The sequence below is a fragment of the Grammomys surdaster genome, unplaced genomic scaffold (genome assembly GCF_004785775.1).
Source record: "Grammomys surdaster isolate TR1022 unplaced genomic scaffold, NIH_TR_1.0 125951, whole genome shotgun sequence".
NCBI classification, from domain to species: domain Eukaryota; kingdom Metazoa; phylum Chordata; class Mammalia; order Rodentia; family Muridae; genus Grammomys; species Grammomys surdaster.
Genome location: NW_021620772.1, coordinates 1,070,918 through 1,096,506, shown reverse-complemented (window position 1 = coordinate 1,096,506; position 25,589 = coordinate 1,070,918). Strand labels below are relative to the sequence as shown.

At 38.3% G+C, this 25,589-nt stretch overlaps 1 protein-coding gene across 1 annotated transcript; it reads right to left on the bottom strand.

Annotated features, from left to right (window-relative positions):
- Nucleotides 1-4,154: 4,154 nt before the first annotated feature.
- On the bottom strand, nt 4,155-20,532 carry Tyrp1 (tyrosinase related protein 1). Its single transcript, XM_028753602.1, has 7 exons — nt 20,145-20,532; nt 17,973-18,295; nt 14,855-15,059; nt 10,372-10,539; nt 8,541-8,720; nt 5,160-5,306; nt 4,155-4,360 (listed from the first exon to the last, which is right to left on the bottom strand). Exons 1-7 carry the CDS (start codon nt 20,530-20,532, stop codon nt 4,155-4,157), a joined length of 1,617 nt encoding a protein of 538 aa, XP_028609435.1.
- Between the last annotated feature and the right edge of the window lie 5,057 nt (nt 20,533-25,589).

Here is a 25,589-nt window from a genome sequence, read left to right as displayed (position 1 = left end):
CTTTTATCTTCTACTTTGTAATTTCCACTTATGATTATAAATCATATTTAATATTTTTTATTATATTTTCTTATGAAGGTGTGTTTATGGTTTTGCCATTTTAAAAATTTATAAATATTTGCATATTTCATATTAGGTCTTTGCCGAATTTGAGCCTACATTTTTGGTTGCTTGGTTGATAACACTTTTGTTCTGAACACAGTAAAGGAGGAAAAAAAATAACATAATTGAATATTCATTATGTGCTGGCATGCTTATCTGAGCTCAGAACAAATATAACCAAATCATGGAATAGTTATGTTAATGGTCTCAAATTTCCCCCTTGCCTCTAATTTTAAAAATTAAAATGAGCAAAACGATATCACTATTTCAGAAATATGCTTCTGAGAATAAAGACAGGACATATAACAACTGTGAGCCACACAAATTTAACCCTCCTCCTCACCCACAGACTCGGTTATCACTTTGTATCCATGTTGATGTTACAGGCATGCACCACAGTTCCTGGATGCACAGCCTGTTACTCTTGCGTTTCTATGTGCTCTGCTTAGAGACTAGCTGAGATCAGCTGTGACACTGGCATGAAATGAACCACGGCCACAGGAAAGGATGGGTTTTGAATGTTGCGGAGTATGGGAGTATGCTTACTAATGAGTGTATAATGACTTCACTATGCTTTGTGTTCTGTAAGAGAACACAGAGAGTGATAAGCATGCCAGTGCTTTAAGACACTGGATGAACAGTATTTGTCATGAGTAATTGAACATATTGCTTGATGAATAAGGGCCATCTGATCAAGATAAGTCATAAGACCTCCTCATGGAGTTGCACAATAAATTAACTCATGTAAGGAAAACAAAGAAGCAAATTGACTATATTTATAAGATAATGGGTGTAGCTTCCCCATAGTGAGATTATTTATAATCCGTGTCCATATTTTGGGCAGGACTTCTCTCTCCCATGGAATATTCCATATCCACTCTTCTGGCCTCCCCTCTAGTTATCTCTCATCGATATCATTTACAGACCTTACTGCCGCTCTCATTTTCATAGATGTATCTCACATGTGACTCTCCCATCACTGGATGCCCTCCCTGCTTTTCATTTTGTATAGAGTGATTTTCAAAATGTACAGAATTGTACATAGGACACAGGGTAGTTTCATTCTTCATCGACCTTTTTACTCTTTTTCCATCAAAGCTACACTGTAGCCATATTGACCTACTTTATATTTTTGGGTGTCCTGTGCTCTTTCAAACTTCTGTGCTTTTGCTCACACTGTCATTCTGAAAATAGTGTTCCTCTCTGATTTTATATTTGGTAAATTCATTGGCTTTCCTTAAGCCAAAGTCAAATCTGACCTTCTAAATTTCCCAATCCTGACTCTGCAAAAATTAAACTATCACTGAGATTTAGTATGTGAACAATAAATGTTTCCAAATGGCTAAATATTAAATATTCGGAGTATGAATCAGGGGTGTTTAGTTTCATAAATACTTTATCTAAAAACTTCGGTTACATAGTAGCATCTGTAGAGAAATTTAATTCCATCAACATGACTGCTTTGTCAAGGAATCACATCTAAAGGCCTTTTAGTCTGTGTGATCTGGCTGGAATACAGATATGCCCTTCGAACACACCTTTAATCCCAAACAATGACAGTAAAATTAGTTTGTAGAAGAAAGTAGCCATTTTTGGAAGTGATGTTTAATTGATGGATAGACAGAGTTGATGTGTTTTATGAAGGCCAAGGACATGTTTTGTAGAGCCAGGTATGGTGTAGTGGGAACGGGTACCTCAGCAGGCCCATGTTGAGGCATCTCCCCATTTTCTGACGTACCAGCCATCGAATGAGTCTAGTATAAAATAGTTTATTTGGGGACATGGGGAGAGGAGTTAAGAATGGAGTAGATGGGGAGGGGGGCAAAGGGGAGAGAGAGAGAGAGAGAGAGAGAGAGAGAGAGAGAGAGAGAGAGAGACTGACCAGAAACATGAAGAAGAAAGGAAGAGGGGGAAGGGGAGAGAGGGAGAAAGGAGTCAGAGAGAGTGAGGAGGCCAAACAGTCCCTTTTGTAGTCAGGCTTACCTGGCTGTTTCCAGATAACTGTTGTGCAGAGCCTAGAAGGAATGTCAACAAGAGTGACAAATTAGAGAAAGATTTGACAGAATGAGTCAGTGAAAGACTGTACCCAATTCTCACAAGGACAGCATAGGAAAGAGATGTGACTTAAGAAAGCAGTGGAGAGAGAGAGAGAGAGAGAGAGAGAGAGAGAGAGAGAGAGAGAGAGTAGTTTTACTGGGACAGTTTTACAGAGACACATTGCAGGTGAAGACAGAATGAGCCAGAGATGAAGAAAAAACCAGAAGATTTGCAAAAGCTGCCAGAGTTAGTTTGAGGTCAAGTATAACAAATCAGTCAGAAGTTGAGAGAAGCCAGGTTGAATCAGTCAGTTTGGAGAGGACTTTGAGCCAGAACAGCTAAGTTGAATGAGCTAGCCAGAGTTCAGAAAAAGATAGAAAGGTTGACCTTATTTAGTAGTAAGCCTCCAATAAGACAACTACATCTGGCAAATAAAGCCAACATTTACAAACATCTCTAAAATATACAAATATGTAATATTTCAACATGTAAGGAGTGATTGAAGAGAATCGAGTGAATAGTGCTACTTGAAAAATTTAAAAGCACTTTTTTTTTTGGTTTGGTTTTTTGAGACAGGGTTTCTCTGTGTAGTCCTGGCTGTCCTGGAACTCACTCTGTAGACCAGGCTGGCCTCGAACTCAGAAATCCGCCTGCCTCTGCCTCCCAAGTGCTGGGATTAAAGGCGTGCGCCACTACCACCCGGCTAAAAGCACTTTTAATGTATATCATTTATTATATTCCATTCTATATTTTCCCTACATAGCCTTAATATTGCTTAAATAAAGACACCTAGTGAATGTAACTTTAATCTTGTTTCTCCATCGTAAGCTGGGATATCAAACCAGCCATGTTCTGTTGGGTTACTATTTTTATTGCTATTATTTCTTTTGAGCCATTTTAGTTAGAATATTTGCTATGACTAGCCTGAATAGTTCATCTTTGGAACATTGCTTAATAGCACAAACAAAACTAAAGAAAAATGCATATCATATTCGAATGTAAGTGGAGCATCTCTTTAATTACAGGACAGGGGGAGGCAGAGGCAGGTGGAGTTTTATGAATTTTAGACCAGACTTGTCAAGATAGAGAGTTTCAGTTTATCTGGGACTACAGAGTTTGATGTTGTCTTAATAAAAAGATAGAAGGAAAAAATAAAGAACTTTTGAAAACATGGAACCAGTGAAACAAGATTTTATTATATTTATTTTGAAAGACACAGAAAGCTGATAAATGGTGAAGCAATGCTGTTGAAATGAAACACAACATTTGATAAGATGCACAGAACACTGTGTCCTCTGACTTATACCTTCCATGCAGGCCTCTAAGACATGAGAATTAAGAGGTGAAATGTGGCACAGGCAGTTTCATGTCCAGAGAACTGAGCTAAGGAACACAGTGGCAAATATGCATTAGCAGCTGTGTTCCAGCAAGTGAAGCTTTCATTGTCTCAAAGTGTGACAAGGACTGTGACTTTGTTGTGGCCTTGCACCTGAGACCAAATAATATATGCTGACAGCAAAGTGAGACCAGTATGAGAATGATAATTAGGATTCTAATGGTTTACAATGTCATGTAATTTTTTGGGACTAATCAACATGGCTGCTTTTATATCTTTTGATATAAAATGTTGGTACCAACAGTACCAATGCATTCACATATTAACTCCATAAAAATGGCCACTCATATATTTGAAGTAGAGATTTTCCATCAAAGTTATTTTCCTGTGTAAACAAAGCATCACTTTTTCACAGCATTCAGGCCATTTTCAGAATACCACAAAGTTCATCACATTATCCTCTCAGATATCACAGAGCTGGTACAATTTTCCATCTTCAGTAGAAACAATGGTTAAACCTCATTGAAAAGATTCTGAATTGTCTTCGCTGAAAAGCAATGCTTTAATTTCAAACCACATCTATATTAGAAAAGAAGGAAGCAAAAAGAAATATGGTTGACAGCTGTGTTCAATCAGGTTTCTTCCCAACCTGCTGTATGAGGGGACAGTCCAGTGGGTATCAGACCATAGACTGATTAGGATTCGGGAGTTCCTCATATTCTTCAGCATAACGTTGATAGTGATCAGTGAGGAGAGGCTGGTTGGCTTCATTCTTGGTGCTTCTAGAACGGATCAGACAAGAAGCACCCCCAAAAATGGCAGCTACAAGTAACAGCGCAGCCACTACAGCAATTGTAATGATTTCAGATACAGAAAACTTCTGGCCTATTTGAAAAATAAGATGAGAGTAAAATGAATATTAAAATAATTATCACCAAAAATGGACAGCTTACACTTAGGCACTGTTCAAGGCACGGTAGGAGAGACCCTCGTGTTTAATTTTCGTTTGCCATATTACCTGAGCCTAGCACCTGCCATCTTGAAAGTATGCCTTAGTTCCTTCTGTGAGTGAGCCACACTGAGATCAAGGTTATTGCCATTCTAAAGTTAAAGACATGATATATTTCAAAGAATTGAGAATCTGCACAGGGTTAATGGGCTGTTGGAAGAATTGCTATGCTTTTTTTTTTTTAAGAGCCCAGCCTTTTCACATCCCACATTCTGTGATCTTTCACTAGCTTCTGTTTGTTGAGGAAAATTTACAGTTGAAAGTCTTGAATTTTAAAATCCCAGAAAAAATCTTTGAATATTTCAATTACCTTTCCTTTACAGGTATCTAAGTTTAAAACTCATGGTCTCCTTTACCTGAAACGTAACCTTTTCAGTATTATAGCAAATTTCTAATGTTTGAGTTTTTTATTTGCAAAATCAGAAATAAAATACTTGTCTCCAAAGACTATGAAGATCAAGTACGACAGAGTGCTGTACCATTATTTCAGTACTGGGTCAAAGTGAGACGTCATTGAGTGATAACTTTTCAGTTTTTATTCCCAAGTAAGAATTCATGGGAGAACTTCATATCCAACAGAACACACTAAACTCAGAACTATGTGGACCTTACTTTCAAGATGACAAATTTGCTTTTGGAGAACACCACAGTAAAAATACACTGATAAAAACTGACCTGGCCATTGAACTTCATAAGCATATCCCAGGTTGTCTGGAGCAGTAACAAACATTTCTGTGTTGGTAACTGGAGGCCAGAATGGTACCATGTTATATTGCCTGTTATGTCCAATGGGAGCATTTTCCAATGGGAAGGTAGAAATATCTAAAATATTCCAAAGGCAGCTTGTTAGCAGACTGGAAGTTGATATGAGAGTAGTTGCTATGTTCTGAAGGTGGCCAATGTGCAGGAAATACATTGGAAGTGTTTTTTATAAATTATATCAAGTATACTCACAAGGCAAGTATCTCTGCAGAACAGGGAGAATGTGGTACCAGCACTTGTCTTGATAGAATGTGAGTTATACTTCTGTACAAGATTCTCAGCTCTTCAATTTTAAAACCACACAAGTTAATTTAAATTAATTCATAAAACACATTTCTTTAGTCAATGAAGAGCCAGATCTGCCCTTTCTTTATTATGGTCTGTAACTCAAACTTGACAGATGATTGTCCTTGATCTCAATTATATCTGTCTAATATTTCTGTTTTTTTTTCAGTTTACTTGGGGAGAAATCAGTATTAAATTTATTCCCATATTTTGCTGTTAGCAAAAGGTTCTTAAAATTTGAATCTGATCTCTAGAACACTGTTCCATGTTGTCTTCTTTCCTTCTTCTATCCAAATCAGCCATTTAAACAGAAGGCATTTATCTTTTAGTGGTTTTTTTGTGATTAAGGATGAAAGTAAGTGTCAAAAGGAAGCTGTGTTTTCCTTGTTAATCTGTATTCGTATGAGTACTATTAAATACCAAACAGAACACTACAAAACCCTAGCTGGATCTATGTTTAGGAGGAGTACTAACTGCTTCTTTAAGGACACCTGGCGAATGAGAGGCCAGGAAGGGTAAAGGGTGATCTTTTGTAGGAGGCTTGGTATCCGTGGAGTCATGAAAGGATGGTTCAACATTTACTTTGAGAAAAATCAGGTACCAGAATGGGGATGGCTTTTATATTTCTGTGACTTTAGCTTCACCACGTACTACAAGAAATAAAATATTTATTTAAATATATTGAGTGCCTGCTAGTGCTAGGTATTGATTCACTGAACAAAGAAGCCACCTTCCAGTCCTCAAAGTCCCACATCCTGTTGTAGTACTAGTAACCTATGAAAGTTCTATGTTGAGGCTTATAACTCAATTTTAATTTTAAACTCACATTTCACCTGTCACTTGAATCCTGACTTCATCACTCTCAATTCAGTTTGCTTCTGCTATAGGATAAGGTTCACTAAGATGGGAAGAAGAGTCATAGCAAAAACAGCATTCACAATTGGATCACAGGTAACTTCTCTCTGCAAGATCCTTCTTAAGATTCCCATTTGTCCAAGGCTGTAATGGAGTGAGCCTGAGTATCTTCCCATTTTTCTGCAGAGCCCACTTCCTCCCACCTGCTCTTTCCAAGGTCCATCTGCTCCAGCCATATCAGGCTCTTCAAATTCCTTTGTTTTAGGATGATCTTCCATTTGTGTACATATCATTCCCAATCTCATGTCTGATTTTATTTACCTGCTACAACTTTCCATTTTCTACTATACTGTATTTATTTATAGTCATCTATCTTAATATCTACCAATAGGTACAAAAATTCCAGGTGGATACTACTTCTGAGTTCTGGGTGCTACGTCTGGTGCTTAGGACGTCATCCAGGAAACATTAAGTGCTCAGCTAATATTCAGGAAAGGATTTATGATTGCTCCATTTCCTTTCTAGCTTGAGAAGGAACAATCATTTTGAAACTGTACAAACTGCTTCCTCTGAAAAAAATGCATGAAGTTCTGGAACATTATGTTTGAAAGAATACATAATTCTAAAGTAATGGAAGAGGGATATTGAATTGCATGTTACTCAGATTGATAAGAGTCATGGTGAGAGGCAGAGACAGGCAGATCTTTTTGAGTTTGAGGTCATCTGGGCTTACATAGCTAGTTCTAGGGCAGGGCTATGTAGTGAAACTGTTGCTCAAAATAACAAACAAGTAATCACACCATCAAAAATTCATGAATAAGAATGAACATAATTGTTGAGAGCATTTGAATGAGCTATACTGTTTTGTTCTGTGTCCAACAATAGGATTCTGTAGCATCATATTGTAAGACAATTACTTGTTTAGTTTTTCCCATGTTGTTATTCTGACTTCTGATTTTTTATAGTTCTACAATTCTGATTTATGAAGACCCTGCAATGGTTAAAACTGTTGGTAGACTTTGGAAAAATAACCTCATCCTTTCTGGTCCTGGCCTGTTTTCAGGACTTTCAAAAGGTCTTCTGCTTTGTGGAACTCTTCAGAGATTCTTGCCAAGTCCCTACTCTTACTGATCTTTTTAGTTCACAGCATCTTTTCCCATGCATTCAGAAATAAATGGAATACTTGAGAAAGTATTTGATTGGTCAGTTTTCATTTTCATGCAAACTTTCAGCATCGAAATTCTATAGTTTAAGACCATATTTTATCAGAAAAATGTCTCAGTCTGAGAGCTGCCTCAAACTTCTGATTACCAGAATTATAGGTACTACCATATGTGGCAAATTACTTGTTTCTTGAGCGATTTCTGATAGAATAATATATTTTGACCAACACATAGAATAATAGTCTGGAACAGGTTGCAATAGAGGTTTCTGTCACACACAAAGAAGCGTGGATGCTCTCATTGGAAAGATACAGCAATAGAGTGCTCACCTTCAGCATTGTGTGTGCATGATAAAGGCATGGCAGCTAACATGCTAAACATTTTGAAAGTATGAAATTTTATGATGTTTAACCAGTGGAAGTCCTTCCACGGTTTGGTTTGGAAAAGCATTACACTTCTCTTAGCTGAGTAGGAGTGCAGTAAATTAGGTCTCTAAAATAATACTTTAAAGAAAGCATTGAAATAAACTTAAAAGAGATTTCCTATGGTGTGATATAAAAATGGTTAACTTTTCAAGTCAAGCAAAATTTCCATTTCTGTGAGGCCGTAAAGTAATACAACACAGAACTGCAGCTTACGGATACAGCATGTTTAGTCTTTTGTGAAATCCCAGAAAAGATATGCAACATCCTTCCATTTATTCTAAAAAGAAATGAGAAGTTTTGTTGGAAAATATAAAAACATGGGACACATTGCAGTCATCATTTTATGACAAAAATGACTCTAGTGTCATCTTATTGGTTTCTGTACTGAGAAACTTCTGCACTTTTCAAGGTGGTTTTGAGTATTTGGCAAGGGCTGGATGTGAGAGCTACTGCATCTTTATTTTGGAGCATATTTTATAGGTGTCAAGAACTAGCTTAAATTGATAACCACACCTTCAGGATAAGCTCTTTGTAAAGCCTGCAGAAAACATAAGAAAGCATCTCACCGGAGTTATACCTCCTTAGCCATTCGTCAAAGACCGCATCAGTGAAAGTATGCAGGAGGACAAAAATAGGATCATTGGGAGACAAATGGGTTTGTCCTCCTGTTCCATTCAGGAAGAGGTGGGCCAGGTTGTGAAGGCTTCGAACAGCAGGGTCATATTTCCCCGTGGGATCACTGTAACCTACATTTGAAAGTAAGGATGAAAATAGTAGACAACATTGATAGTCAACAGCAGTGATTAAATTAGGAAAAAGATTGTCAAAGCTCGCCAGGCTAAATATCGCCTCATTAAAATAGTGTTGCCTCTCTGGAGCAATGGTTGATGACATTTTCTTGCAATACTCAGAACTAGGTTAGTACTGAGCTGGTAGCATGGCATCCCAAATGTTGTTTTTAGGTTAACAAAACGACCTGCAAAGTATAATAGTCAGAATGTATAAATGCTGAATTTTGACAAGGCACAGATTGTTCTGCATGGAAACAGAGACAGTGGAAATCCTCCAGTTACTACTGTGACCACTGGGAGTTACGCTGTCACTCTTCTGGACACTCTCCCACCTGCCTCCTTTTCAGTGACTGCCAGCATATTTATTGTTAGAGAATTAATTTTATGGGGATGCTAATGTATCACCATTTGCCTACTTTTCATATACAGTTTTAAACATCTGGGAGGATTACTTTCAAAATATTTAGGGAATTTTTATAGTAACTCTACGTATTTAGGCAGATGCAAATTAAGGCCAAATAGGTCAGAAAGCAGTTAGAGGGCTTGAGATTAGGGATTGAATTAAGTGTGTCTGATTGGGTTGAACTGCCATGAATATACACTCACTAACTTATTCATTTTTATACATTTATTCTGTATTTTTGACACAGAAAACATAGTATATTGCTCTAAAAATAAACATTTTAGCTTTGTAAGATACCAGTTCAGTTATCTGTGTGAAGTAAATATTGTAGTAAATATTGAATCAATTTTGTCAGTGAGTTGATACCATTTAAATAAACTTAAGGAGAGTATACAATTTTGATTAAAGGGCACAATATTAAAACTAACAATTGGATCTAAGTTTTACATATTTTAGATCATAGGAAAGTAAGGGGGTTAACAAGCATGATGTAGGAACTCAAGAGAAATTTCAATGGTAACAAACTTAAAATTAAGTAAAGATATATTTATATCCCCTTAGAAATATGAATATATATATATATATATATATATATATATATATATATATATATAATTGTTGACTATCTTAGAAAAGTCATTGCATCTATTTGAATTGTGCATTTTCTTAACTTCAAAGTACTTTAGTTGTTAGGAAATGAGGAAAATCAAGCTAAACTCAGTAGACATTTATTTAAATTTTTATAGACCTTAAAATTTGATACAAAGTGCTGAACCCTAAATAAGATTTCTGAACAAATCAGATCACACAGACTGTCAAGTAATTGGGACTTAAAAGAATAGTTAATTTTATTTTGTAAAGAAACAGTTCTATAATTATGGAAGTCACCTGTCAATGCAGCAGCACAACATTATTACACAGGCTGGCTTAATAACTACCAGGTACCTAAGTTAAAGAGGCCCTAGATATTTAAGAGATTTAAACCAGTAATTCCCCATGGATTTTCTCTCATAGCCAAATGGATGCTGATACTCCCCTTATTTTTGAACCAGAAATTGTGGCTGAATCAAAATCAACAGCCAGTTCATGTGAACCTACACGATCAGTATGGCTTTCAAAGCCTTTTCAAAGCCATCTAATTTAGGCCACTCCAACTTGCACATCTAACTAGATTAATTCAAAACACCAATTTTGTTTACTTGCCTTCCACTGTGTTTCGAAAACTGTTTGTTGAATTGGAATAAAAAGGGGGTGTGTCAAACACACCGACCTCCAAGCACTGAGTGACATCCTGTGGTGCAGGAAGACGCTGCACTGCTGGTCTCCCTACATTTCCAGCTGGGTTTCTCCTGATTGGCCCACCCTCAGTGCCTAGAAAGGAAAGGTATATACACAGTTAAAGAATATCTACAGGTCTGAGCATTGGTCTGTTTATACAGTGAAAACACAGAAAAATAGATCCTTACAGAAGAAATATGAAAAGACATGTTTACACTGAAATACATCTAAATTATGTTATCCTACTTCCATGAATTGAGACAACATGATATATAAAAAACATTGGAAGGAAAAACTAATCACGCTGAAAGATGTGGGCATGAGTGGTGTTAAGTTACAACAAGTGTTATTACAAGAATATGAATACATGAGAAACTGAATTTTGTTATAAATAATTTTATAAAACTAAATAAAACTGAAAATATATATTACACACACACACACACACACACACACACACACACACACACATCCAAATATGTAAAACATCACCCAAATACCATCTGTTATAAGCCTTCAGAGCAATAAAAATTACCCTCAAATCTCATTGGAACGTTGTTCATATTTCAATCAACAAATGTTTTACATTTTAAAAAACCAACCAATGTCATCATTAAACTGAAGGGTGGTATAGAACAGAAAAGAATGACAAAGAAAGAGAGGAAGGGAAGGAGAGGTAGAAAGAAAGGAGACACACAGAGAGTGACAGAGAGACATACAGAGACACACAGAGAGACACAGAGAGAGAAAAGAATAGATTTACAGGAAACTCTGAACTACTGAATGATTGGGGAGGAATTTACATAGGGAAAGTCAGAGAGATTTTGCAAGATGACTAGTCTAGAATAGGAGAAGTAGCAAAAACCCAGAAGCTTCCTTCTGTTTGTCTCACAAGAACATGAACTCTCTCAGCATTCCTGGTACAGTGACTTGTGGTTTCTTGGTGACAAGAAGTTGCTTCATACTTTCTTGTGGCTGCAATAAGGGATCTCTTTGGTGGAAGAGCTTGCAAGGAGCAGAGCAGACTGTCAGGAGGATGAGAAGCTAGACTAGTGGCAAATTGTGAAGAAATCAAGTACCAAGCTCAGAAGGTTATGTTTATTTCAACGGGAAGTGGAGGAAAACTGAAGTATTCAATGAGGAAAACATGAGTATTCAATGGTGATTGATAGACTCATAAGTACCCCATAGGGACAAGGCAAGTAATATATTGGCCTGTGAGGGACAGCACTGCAACTTCAGCTTGCTTTCCTCTTCATTTACAAGTGTCTTCTACTGAATTCTTAGCACAATGCTGACTGCCTGATACATTGACATAATGGCTATTAAATATAACAGCAGTAAAACTTAGATCTGTATTAGAATTGCAGGGTCCAGGTACATTTAGGGGTATAGACTATCTTCAAAAAATCTCCAGGCATCACTAAATCTCAAGTCTGAGTTTACAATGGTATTTTGGGGATTACTGTTTGGGGAATTATCAATAAGTCCCATTAAGGAAAATTACTCTCTGCTTTGGTTGCAAGCAACTGCACCCTTGTTAATGTTCATGGAGTTTCAGGGTTGAGAGTTTGGCCAGCTAAAGGTATCAACTTAGTTATTTTAGTTTTTTCCCAGTGGTTTTGAATATTAGTTTGCCCATGAACAACCTTTGGCAACTCAATCGTTAATGTCCTATGACTTATATAGGCCTGTAAAATTTCCACATCTGAATGCGTGAGAAGTTCAGCATGTTCAAGAACAAATATAGGTTAGAAAAATCCTATAAAGGATGAACCAGTGCTTTTCATCTGATGAACTGAAGATGATGCAGGTTGAAAGGATGGCAAGTGTCACTAACTCACTCTTCCCACCCACTAAATTCAGTGAAACAAGTAAATAACAATGGAAGTACAGAATCTCCAAGGAATGGTTAATCGAAGGACATGCATGCACCAGTCTCCTGGAGAAGATGTCAATGATACTGGAGAAATGAATGACATTTTCTCAGTCACAGATAGATAAAAGAAATAATTGAACAAGACACAGTAAGAATCTTATTTGATGAGACACATGATGTGATTGATACAGGCTGTTTTCCTTTATTCTTTACTGTGTTTGAGATTTGAAGTTAAGTGTGTGTGTGTGTCTATGTGTGCACATGGAGAGGTGAGAGGACCACCATGTGCATTTTAGGAATTGAGTTCAGGTCGTCATGGCAACATGAGGTTCTACTTGAAGAGCCATCTTTCCAGCTCTCTCTCTCTCTCTCTCTCTCTCTCTCTCTCTCTCTCTGTCTCTCTCTCCTTTGGTTTTTTGAGACAGGGTTTCTCTGTATAGCCCTGACTGTCCTGGAACTCACTCTGTAGACCAGGCTGGCCTCAAACTCAGAAATCCGCCTGCCTCTGCCTCCCAAGTGCTGGGATTAAAGGCGTTGCTGGGATTAAAGGCATGCAACACCACTGACTAGCCTTTCCAGCCCTCTTTGCCATGTTCAATAAATATGATGTTTGATTTTTACACCTTGAGTTGTTACATCAGGCAATCTCAAAATTTGTTTAACCAAGAATAAGTACTGTTCAGCTTCTCATGATATTGTGAGGCTTGTTAAATTGAATGATAGGAAAAGCTATGCCGAAAGGAAATACTTCAACTTTTATGTTTTTCTCTTATGCTATATTTTTATACCTTTTTTTTTGGTTTTTCAAGACAGGGTTTCTCTATGTAGCCCTGGCTGTCCTGGAGCTCACTCTGTAGACCAGGCTAGCCTTGAACTCTCGAACTCAGAAATCCGCCTGCCTCTGCCTCCCAAGTGCTGGGATTAAAGGTGTGCGCCACCACCGCCCTGCATTTTTATACATTTATTCTTTTAAAATTATTAGTCCTAAGCTGGGAAGATAGCTTATAAAAGTAAAATACTTGAGATTCAAGTTTGACCCAAGAACCCACAGAAAAGAAAATGAAGTAATTTAGGCCACACTTGCAATATCAGCATTGAGCAGGAGACAGGTATGGTCAGGAGCCATTGATGGGCTCTGGAGCAGTAAGAAACATTGCCCTGGCTCTCTCAAGGGTAGATCTTGGAGCCTAGTGTTAATCCCAGAACTCTAGAGACAGTAGTAGTCTGGCAGTTGGATCTCTATGAGTCAGAAACCAGCCCTGTCTACATAATGAGTAGCAGGACAGCCAGCGCTATACAGTGAGACACTGTCTCAAAAATAAAAAGGTAGGAAAAGCCAAAAGAATGACAACTGAGGGTGTCCTATGGCTCACACACACACACACACACACACACACACACGCACACACACACACACTATCAGCATGGTTAGAAAATTTCTAAAATCTTCCAGTCCTAAATATAGCAGAGCAGTCTGGTGAGAAAGATGAATGTGTTAGTATGTGAGGATATGCTGACCTTCAATTTCATTCCTTTGTCACAAGGTGGAACCAATTGCTCAGGTGTTAGATTTCTAAAGGAAACTTTCATGTATTATCACATTTTAAAAAAATATTAATACACAGCTAAATGCTTTCCTAAAGGGGAAAATGTACTTAGTTCCTTTGATTTATTTATAACTATTCCCTCTTTAAGCTTCTAAAGCAATTCAAAAGTTGATGCATAAAATACAAGCAGAGTGATGTATCACAAACGCAATAATAAATCACAACTCTAATTTTCATATGGAAACCAAGTATTTACAGTATGTGCCGAAATGCTTGAAGAAGAAAAAGAAGAACCAGAAGAGAACTCCAACAATGAAGACTGTGTTAGCAGCACAGGGAGGGTAACTATGTTTCATGGAAGAAAATGAAAAGCTCAAGGAACAGGCTGGTACAGAGCAGACATATTCCATGGCAGAGGCACAATAAATAGACATGGGGACACATTCTTTAGGAAAGTTGAGAATAGTGAGTCTGCAGCCATTGCTGTTGCAATATCTTCCTATTCGGAAGTGCATTCCTATGAAAGGTATCTGTTTCAGATTTTAGTTCTCTGGCTAAACGAACATAGAATTTCCCTTATCTGCTTCTCTCCCTCTTGTTCTGCTCCCAAAGCACTCCCAACCAATTTTTACATATTTCAGACTTTCTTGAGAAATATTTTCAGTGAAATTCCAGCCCAAGACACATGACTGCTAAGCAGTTCTGTGTGTATTAAGAGGATTAATCTACACTAGGCTTTTAGAAAATGAAGTTAGAAATGTACTGATTGAACTGCAGGAGAAAATCAATAAAATACACAAGTACTTTGTGTTTCCCAGGAGCACCCTCCGGAGTGCCTTGAGTCTCATTTGGTGCTCAGTGTGCATCTGCACTGACTCTCTGAAGGAGGATAGCAGATTTCATACTGAAGAAGGGCCTTACAGGCAGCACGGGCTCTTATGGATTAAAGAATTGTGAATAGTAGCTGTCATTTGGGTCTTACTGTTGCAGAGGGTTCCCAGGGTATCGTAGTCTTCTAAGGATTCACAGACCACTCTCCATTGTGAAAAGACAGAGTTGGGGCTTATAAGAGTAGAATCGACGTTGCTTCTGGTCCCCATCAAGTCATCAGTGCAGATGTCACAGACGTTTTTCCCAGTTGCAAAATTCCAGTAAGGAAGGGAGAAAGAAGGCTCCCGCAGCATCTCCTAGAACAGAGAAATCTGTTAGTGGTCCCTATTTCAGCTTACATCTTGTGTTTTGGCTTGCTTGTCCCTGGTGTCCTCTTCCTTTAGCTCTCTACCAGCTAAGGAGCCAGTAAGTGCATCAATAATGTCTGGGGTCCCAGAGAGTCAAGGACCTTATTGAACAAAGTTTGGAATTTAGTTGGGGGAGTCAAATGGACAGTAGAAGCAATGAAACTCACTTCATGAAGAAATTTTTCGAAATATATTGTAGGGAAACATAGTTTTCATTATTGGCAGATAATTGTGTTTCTATTGGTTATATCACAATCCTTGATTTTTCTGTTGCTTCTACTTTATTTTTAATTGAAACAGCACGAAATCTTAGAAGTGTGTGTGTGATTTCAGCTTTGAAATGATTTGTGGACTGATAATTTCTTTGGGTCTTGTTTATAATGTGATCTGAATGACTGTAGTAAGTTAGATTCTGGTTTGCTGACAGACTGCATGTTTTGTCTCACACAGACTCTATTTGCAAAGCACTAAAGTAGTTTTGTTTAGAGACCTACATTGCAATGCTGAACTAGGAAGACAGGCATCTGCCTGAAGCTAGCAGACAAAATGCTAAGCAGAAGCAGAATGGATTCTGTGCCTATTGTTCTTAAGACCAATGACCTAGTTTCTACTTTGAAACCATCTCACATGTTATTGAAAATGCATGAGACCAAGGACACATACTTATATTATTGGATTCCTTTAAACACTGCTTCTCTCATTTGCCTTTCTTTTAGCCCTTGGGGAGTTACTTCCAGAGGGTGGTGAGTTTAGTGTGGAGCTGCTTTTGCCTTCTGTGTCTTTTAAGCACCTGGTGATTTCTGCTCTTTAATTGTATCTCCCTTCCAGCAGACGTCTCCTTATCCTTGGGTGTTTTAGAAAGTCAGGAGCTGTTCAAGGTAAGTCTAGTTATTGATCTCCAAGGGTTTATATCATGCATACGAAAACTGTTATTGTGTCTCGCAAACTTCCAAGCTCATTATAAATCAAGAACAACTGTGGTTGAGCGGCTGGCATTTGGGCACACTCATTTAGTGCTGCATGTCACTCGTAGCCTGGAACAGGAGGATGCCTTGTGCTTTGGGCTAAAAAATGTAAGTCACTGAGGTGGAAGTTACACATGCAGAACTGTGGCTTTTAGACACTTCCCACCTGCCCTTTCATTTTGTTGAGCCATTGTGAAAAACATCTTGAGGGAATGAAGATCTAGAGTAAGTTACAGATGACATATTTATTGACTCACAATCTATTAATTGTCTTTCTTGTAATCAGAGCTTTAAAATATGGCGCCAAGAGGACTAGAGGGGCTGTTCAATGACCCTCACAGTGCACATGCTCAGACTCCTGTCGATTATCTGACTCTGTGGTGCAGTGTATCACTTCTGTCTCTACTACCCATTGTTTCCCCTTGAAATGCTAGCGTAGCAGCATAGCACTCAGTAAATGAACAAATAAGTCTGCAGAGGTTGGCTTTCATGTGTATGTGTTTAGGTAATTTTAGTGAATTTTAAAACTTTAACTTTAGGATAGATATTCATGACTGTTGTTTCATATAAGAAACAAGCTTAGTTTACAGAGTTAATAATTGAGATCCAATAATAAATAATTTTATCTGGGCAGTGTTGGTACATGCATTTACTCCCAGCACTTGGGAGGCAGAGGCAGGCAGATCTCTGAGTTTGAGGCCAGCTTTGTCTATAGACCAAATTCTAAGGGCCACACAGAGAAATCCTGTCTTGAAAAACCAAAACCAACCAACCAACCAACTAACTAACTAATTGACCTAGGGGCTTGTGCTTACTAGGTAAGTGCTCTATTATTGAGCTAAACTCACAACCTCTAAAATGTTCACTTTTTGAATAATAATATTTTCCCCAAAAGTAGTTTATTAGTGAGAAGGCAATAATTCAATACTTATGATACCAGATACATATTGTGTTTTGAGTACATCTGCTTAAAATCAAACCAATCAAACCAACCAACCAACCAACAAACCAACCAACCAACCAGCCAGCCAGCCAGCCAACCAGCCAGCCAGCCAACCAGCTAACCAACCAACCAACCAACCAACCAACCAACTAACCAACCAACCAACCAACCAAAACCCCCTTGGTGTTACTGTGCTTCAGCTTTATGTTCTTCTAAAAAAACCTAGTTTTCAATTGAAAATTCATGTGTAAAGATACATCATTTTGAGGTCCTCCTAGAAAAAATGGTATATAAAATGATGTTTCCATGTATATGAATATATGTACATAATATGCATATATATACTATACACACATATACACCACACACACACACACACACACACACATACAACGAAATGATTACTACCTCTAAGAAATTTAACACATGCATTATTTCTTTACAGTTTTGTGATGTATTTGAGTGGGGTTTTTGTAAGCCCTAAAATGATAAAGAGTATAGAAAATGTAGTTCAGTGAAAATGAAAAGATTTAGGCTCTAGAATCATCAGCTGTTTTGATGGATACACATGGATGGAAGGGTGAGACATGCAGGTATACCACTCCCCAGGGGGCGGAAGCTGCTTACATCCCACAGAGCAAGAAGACCTGGAAAGTGAGGTTTTTCATTTTTTGTTTCTCCTTTTTCTTTTTTGTTTGTTTGTTGTTTCATAAATCATTTAGTTCAGTTATCAAACTATAAAAACAAAACCTAAACTTTTAACTCTTGCCTAAATAGGCCTCCATTTTTCTCTTATTATTAACATTACTTTCATTTCACAGTTGATAAATGATCAGATAATCAGTGTATGAAGGCTCGTATTTGAAAGTCTAGAGTACCTTGATAACGCTCATTCTTGTCATTCAGTACAATGTGAGTTACATGTAGGGACCTAAAAAGTAAGTGTCAGCATACCTGCATGTCTCTTTCCAGCTGCAGCAGATGGTACCTGTGCCATGTGAGAAAAGCTGGTCCTTCATGTGAGAAATCCACATCACCAAAGCTTTCTTGTCCTGCCCCAAGGAAGGTCTTTTTGACTGAATAATAGTGTGTCCAAACAAAGAAGTTGTAAATAGAAATGTTCTCAAATTGCGGTGTGTTGCCATCTGGTCCCAGTATGTCTTCTGACCTTCTTGTGGCAATGACAAATTGAGGGTGAGTTGTGCGCTTCGCCATATCCAAGGCCCTGACAAAGTGGCTCTTTTCTTCTGTACTTAAGTCGAGAAGATTTCTCCTGACTTTAAGCATGAAAAGGTTAAGACATGAGAACTAGCATAATCACATTACAACATGCTACGCCTCCAGTATTCATTAATGGCCACATGTGTACCTGTTCAGATCTTTTGTACATTATTTAGCTGGTTATTATTTCCAAGATGTTTGGGACCAGATATATTTTGGAGTTTGCACATTTTTTTTTGTATATTATATTTTAGGCATTGGGTCCAAAGCTAAATGTAAAATCTGTTTGTTTCATAGACACCTCATTACACACATAGCCTGAAGACAGTTTCAACCACAGTTTCATTATTTTGTGCTTAAAACAAAGATTAACAGTATGGAGCATTACGTTTAGAACACCATGTTGGGGTTCAAACATCTCAGAGTTTGGATAATATTGGAATCTTGATATCTAGATGTTTATAGAAGTCTAATCTGTATATTATTAAAAATACTCAATTAAATCTGTGTTTAGACTGATGTCTCTTCCTTCCCTTCTTTGTCTCAGCAATTTATTCTTGGATTTCTAAAAGCTTTCTTTAATATTACATGCAGATTTATCATTTATTGTCAAGTAAAGATTGTCATTAATTTCTATGCATTATTGATATTTTTAAAGAAAATTATATTCCTTTGTTTTTAGGTTTTTCAATATACATGGTTTCTCTGTGCAGCTCTGGCTATCATGAAACTCACTCTGTAGATCAGGTTGGCCTCAAACTCAGAGATCTTCCTGCCTGTCTCTATTGAATGCTGGGATTAAAGGTGTGCACCACTATCACCAGTGGAATTTTCTACTTTATAAACATCATAAATCTTAGAAAAACAAGGCAGACAAACACAGCATAGTGGTTAAAACAGAGAATTTCTGTCTTTTGGCACATATTTTTAGGCTAAATATTCATGTTATGTCATATTTGGATAAAATGAACTCTTGCTTTACAAAGACATGAAGAGGGAACACACACACACACACACACACACACACACACACACACACACACACCCTTAGGACAGGGCTTAGTCTCAAAAGGTAGTCTGGAAACCCTTGTTCAGTGTCTGATACATGGGAACCAATCAAGTGCTGTTGCTGTTATTGTTTAACACTGCACCCATCTGCTCATTCATTTAAAATGCAAGAACCTTATCACTACAGTGAGGAATTGTGAGTCAGCAGGCATGCTTAGAGAAAAGAGACTGTTGTCTTTAGGAGCTAGCTAGATCTCAGTGGGAGTGCTTTGTTTGCTAAAGGTCCAGATCCTTGAGTTTGACCTTTCTGAATCTAATGTACAAGGATTAGTATACAGACCTCTAGTCACAAAAGTTCCTAACATATAGGGACTGCCTAAGTATTTTTGCAGGAAACTCTGTGTGTGTGGAGTGGACACATGCATGTATATGAAGACTAGAGGAGAGTGTCAGGTGCCCTCTATCACTCTGTGCCTCATTTTATTGAGACAGGATCTCTCATGGGAGTTCATCACTTTTTCGCTATACCTGTGATCTTCAAAGCTTCAGAGATTCACTGGTCTCCCACCCTTAGTACTGAGCTTACAGTCACAAGTGGCCACACCCATTTTCCTACCTGTGTGCTGGGGATCTGAAATCAGGTTCTCTGAAAATGCTCTTACCATCCACAAAGCCATTTCTCCAGCCTTATGGAAATGCTATTAATTAAAAGGTGTGGGTTTGGTTTCACTCCCAAGCTTCTTTACTAGACATATCTCTTTGACTTTCTAGATTTGGTCAACTGAGGAAAGTGGGATGAGTTCTAGGATTTAAGGTGACTCCTGACCTTTGTGATTCAGGATTCACATATTTTTGAGTCTAACTCAGTGAAACTGCCTCCCTCACCTTTCCACTCACCTGTGAGAATTTTCTGGTTGCATGCAGCTCCTGTCCACCCAGGACGGCAAGTCCCACAGTTGTATCCTGAGAAATTACCATTGCACTGACATGTCCTATTGAAGAACCTCAGAGGCCAGCCTTCTCGGTCATCTCTACCATCATGGGGATAATGGCGGCTGTGGGGTCGAGAGTCTGCGGTCACAGCCACACAACTGCCCCTTCCTAATGATGAGCCACAGGGGTCAGTCCCTGGTCCAGAGGAAGGGAACAGGTCTGGGCAACACACTCCACTTCTTAGAGCCTCAATATTGGCACACTCTCGTGGAAATTGAGCCCAAATCTGATGAAACAGCATCAGGGAGAGGAAGATAGAGACTAGGGGGAGGACATTTCTAGAAGATTTCATTCTTCTAGAAGCAAGAGTGCAGGACACAGGTCTAGTATGCTGCTCTATGTGTGGAGAAGACAGGGGTACTCAGATGAAAATACAGCTGAAAAAAAAAGGCAAAAACAGAGTTGCAAAAGTTCTTTTGAGTACTTTCAACCCACTCTTGAAACAGAATCCTTTCATATGAAATGACATTTCTAAAGAAAAGTAAAAACAACTATCCACCTTTAAATATCTGCAGACATAATATTTAGATCACAGAATCTACTCTCCTGGCATTTGAGTTTTCTTATTTAAATTTTCTACCCATAAGAATACTATTCTAGGGCAGGAGAGATGGCTCTGTGATAAAGAGCATATACTGCTCTTGCAGAGGAACTGAGTTCAGTGCCTTGCACCCACATCAGATTGCTCCCACCTTCTTGTAACTGAAGCTCTAGGGAATCACCTCTGCCCTTTATGGTACCTGTTCTCATGCACATGTATCCATGTATGTGCATACACATAATAAAGAAATCAGTCTAGTCTAAAAAGACTTATCCTAGATGTCGTTTACCCAAAGCATCCACTAGCAGGTGACTACCATAGTAATATTTAACCATGGATATGAAAAGGGAATGGGGAACAGGTTTATAGCAAACAAATCTCCTTCATTCTCATAGAGCCTCGGCCACAGTATACCCACCACAAAGCTGCTCACCAGTACCATCAACTCCTGGAAGGTTTCTCTGCTGATCTCCTTGAGAGCTAGTGTTGGATGTCTGCTTTTCCCCTGATGCCAGCTGTTAATTGCATGTGGTTTTCTGCCAGACAGTAAATCCCAAGCCAGATCACTCACTCTGGGAGGGGCTGGTTCTCTCTTCCAGCTCTCACTAATCCCTTCTCACACCAGTGAATTCTCCTGCCCTTTAACTACTCCTAGGCAGCACATGACTCCCTCCCCACTGGTTTCCTTGTGATGGTTAAAGTCTTAAGAAAAGGTCAGCCACACTGATTTGGAAGATGTATTAGAGATACTGAAGAGCTTTTGTTTTTGTTGTAGTGATTTTATTTTTTCTTTATCGATATACCACAAAGGATGAAACAAAATGAGTTGCTTCCTCAGTGGAACAAAGGCCAGGGTAATGCTTGTATCTTCTGTTAGCTTTTGGTTGTTCCCTTTTAACGAGACATTTTCTCTGGGAAGTTGAAAACTCATACATATGTAGCCAACATTCAAATGTAAGCCTGAGTTTGGAATACATGATTACAAAACTTGTCAGAACTCATGATCAATGTTGGCTGGCCTTTGGATGCCAATCTAGAAGTATACAAAAACTATATAAAACAACCAAATGTGTGTTTAACAACGAAAAAAGACAACTAAGGATATATCTCTAATTAAAGCAGGAAAGAATGAGAATGTGCTTCTACTTTTACTTTCGTATATATGCCAGCCACATCATCTGTTAGAACTGGGGTTGTATTAAACAGTACTTGAGATAGATGCCTGAAACCCTGAAGTCATTCTTCTCTTTCTTTCAGGTTTTAGCCACTTATGCATACAACTTATTAATGTGTACTCATACTACAACATTCCTTTAGATGCTTAAAGGAAAATCAGGACATTTCTGTTGGGGACTTATTCTGTACATAGGGGACAAATTTGGTTTTGTTTTTATATCTCTAGGCAATTCCAATTTCATGAATGACCATTTCTGTATAAGTAGGCTTCAGTGACTAGATTTTTTCTCCCCTACTAACACTGTCTCAAAAGTGTACTTGAGTTGCTGCATATGAAACACTACAGCAAAATTTTATAGTTTTTATGGCAGTTTGACATATCACTCTAATAATATATAATACTTATCCATTCTCAAGTTATTGGACTTTTGGGTTGTTTTTTTATGTATTTTTTTTAATCTCGTGAAAAATACCACTATAAATAGTCTTCAAATGTTTTTTTGTTTCATATATATGTGTGATATATGTACATATATATATCTATGACAAATATCTGTAGAGAGAATTGTTATCTTGAGGCTTGAGAATGTGTATAAAGTAATTCTAAATTACTTTCTAAAGTATTTATATCATTTTCCATTTTTGTCAGCATTGTTCAAGGCTAACATTTAATACTAATAAACGTATTTATCAGTTCTACATTGAGTCATCTGCCCTTTTCCTCAGCTTTACTCTCTGTGGTTTCAATTCCTTCTAGTTTGCTGGTCTGAAAATATTGGATAGAAAGTTGTAGATATAAGCAGTTCATAAGGTTTAAACTACATGCCATCTGTGTGGAATGATGAAAACTCATACCAACCATCTGGACTCACTTTATCTTTGTTCTGTGTTTCCACGCCATCTCTGCTCCTGATTCTCTGTTACTAGCATGCTGCTTTGACCTCCATTTAGCTCCTTGGTCTTTGTGGTCTTCATCAAGTGACTTTAGGTAAGATACCCAGAACATAATGTAAAATGTAGATGAGGGTTATGGTGGAATAACAAGAGGCATTTTCAAGGGTAAGATAGACAATAGCCAGAGGTATCATTATGTAAACATACATTTTTGGATAGATTATGTGATATTTGTAAAGTTCACAGAAAACAATTTTGTCTCTCATAGTTTTATAAGCTGCTGATTATGATGGAGGCTCATTCTTAGTAACGTTCCAGCCTGCTGATACTTGACTAGCTGGGATCAAACAAGTTTTATGTATGTATCAGTGTAAGAGAAGTGAGCCTGGAAGCCAGGGTCCTGAACAACACCTAGAAGTGCTTCTCTTAACAGGAAGGGTAAAAAAATTTGATTTAGTAGGAAGGAAAGATAAGAACCAAAAGTATATTGACATTTCTAAGGAATAGAGCAAGAATGACTAAGACACTCCCCAGTTCATCACTTGCAGAAAAGCTGGACTGAGTCATGAAGTCAAGATAGCAGGAGAGCTGTCCCTGCCTCTCACCTGCTTCAGAACTACGGAGTGTGGGCCCTCCACCTCCCCTGGATAGCACGGTAGAGCTAACCCTGGTGCCAAGGGGTGCAGGTGAGCCAGTCCTTAGGGCATGAGGGAGGAAAAGCTGGCCCTGCTCCTCCCCTGATGTTGGAATGCATGGGCAAGGCAAGTATCCTCTCCCCACTTAGTCCCTTGTTGCCTGCAGCAGAAAGAAGAGCAGGCCCCAAGGTCACCAGAGCAGGAAAGCTGTTCCTAGCCCTTACTAGCTGAAGAACTTGGGGGAGTAGGCCTTGCACCTCACCTGGATAGCATAATAGAGCTGACTCTGGTGACAGGGCCCAGGTGAGCTGGCCCTCACTGTGTGATCAGAGAGCTGCCCCTAAGCCTGGTACACAGTGAAACTTTGAGTGAGCTAGCTGGGGTAGTGCTTGAGAGGTCACCCTGGTGGTGTGGGCCCAGGAGAACTGACTGGCTGATCAACTAGCTACCTCTCAGGTCTAGATTCAGGGCTTTGACTTGACCCACCCCAAAATGTACTCCATCAATGATCTGTTGAAGTACACAAAAGGGCTAGTCCTGCAAACCCAAAGCTGCAGGATCTCTATGACACAGGATAACCAGAAGAAGTTTCTGTGAGTATCCAGTATAGATAGTGTAGCAGAAGTCAGAGGCCTCGAAACAGACCAATGGTCAATTCCAAATAAAGACGTGTGAATAAGGGAAATACTATGTGACACACTGTGACCCACTATAGGATAAGATCTCCTCCTCCTCCTCCTCCTCCTCCTCCTCCTCCTCCTCCTCCTCCTCCTTCTCCTCTTCCTCTTCCTCCTCCTCCTTTTCTTCCTCCTCCTCCTTTTCCTCTTCCTTCTCCTCCTCTTCCTTCTCCTCCTCTTCCTCCCCCATTTTCTTCTTTTCCTTCTTAAATTCCATCTTATCTTAATCTCTTTTAGTGCTGAGATTGCAGGTTTGGCGCTGAAGGAAGAGAGAGATGAGTATGGGATTGGAACACAAGATATGAAATTCACAAAGAATTAATAAAAAGTTAAAAAATGACTAGGACAAAATAACAAAGTAAATACAAGAAATCTTACTTGATGTGATTTCAGACATTCATTAGGAGGTATGGAAATGTACCCTCAGATCATGACTAGTGAACTTCCTATTTTTTCAGCTACACAAAATATAAAATATTTTTAGAAGATTTATTTTTATTTTATATGTTTGTGTGTTTTGTCTACACATGTATCTGTGGATATGCAATGCTTGCAGAAGCCAGTAGAAGGCAGCACATTTCCTGGCGCTGGAATTATAGTTGGTTGTGAGCTGCCTTGTTGGTTTTGGGAATCAAACTTTAGTCCTGTGAAAAAGCAACCAGGTCTCTTAATTGTGAAGCTATCTCTCAAAGCCCAAAACATCAAATATCTTCATTATCATTGCTATCTTAATTTTAGAGATAATGGAATTACTATATTTCTCCCTCTGTCTCTTCCTGTTCTTACCCCAAGCCCTCCGATAGGCCTCTCCTCACTCTTTTTCAGATTCAGGTTCTCATTTTTCACTAATTGTTACTGCACACATGTGTGTTTGTTTGTGTACTTTGTTTTGTATTGAAAATACTTTTTCATAGACTATATCCTTTAGATCCTTGTCTCCAATCATTTCCTTCTTTCCTATCCACTACCCAACTTCATGCCTTTTTTTCCTCTAAGAAAATAAACCAGCAAATAAAAAAGAAAAAAATAGCCAGGTGGTGGTGGTGCACGCCTTTAATCCCAGCACTTGGGAGGCAGAGGCAGGCAGATTTCTGAGTTCGAGGCCACCCTGGTCTACAGAGTGAGGTGAGTTCCAGGACAGCCAGGACTACACAGAGAAACTCTGTCTCGAAAAACCAAAATAAATAAATAAATAAATAAATAAATAAATAATAAATAAATAAATAAATTGAACAAATTATCAAAGAAAGAAAAAAGAGAAGCAAAGAATGAGCAGGTGAAACACAGACATGCACACATGCCGTGTACAAACACACACACACACACACACACACACACACACACACACTTCATAAAAGCAAAAGACCAGTGAAAATGTTCAAACAAAACAATATGAAATGAGAAAAGGCCTCTAAAAATACTTGAG

Coding starts and splice junctions, on each gene's coding strand:
- Tyrp1 (XM_028753602.1), bottom strand. CDS start 20,532: ATGAAATCTTCTAGAAATGTCCTCCCCCTAGTCTCTATCTTCCTCTCC. Junction 5,307..8,540: donor GCTAAGGAGGTATAACTCCG/GTGAGATGCTTT, acceptor GGAATATTTTAG/ATATTTCTACCTTCCCATTG. Junction 4,361..5,159: donor TTATGAAGTTCAATGGCCAG/GTCAGTTTTTAT, acceptor TTTTTCAAATAG/GCCAGAAGTTTTCTGTATCT.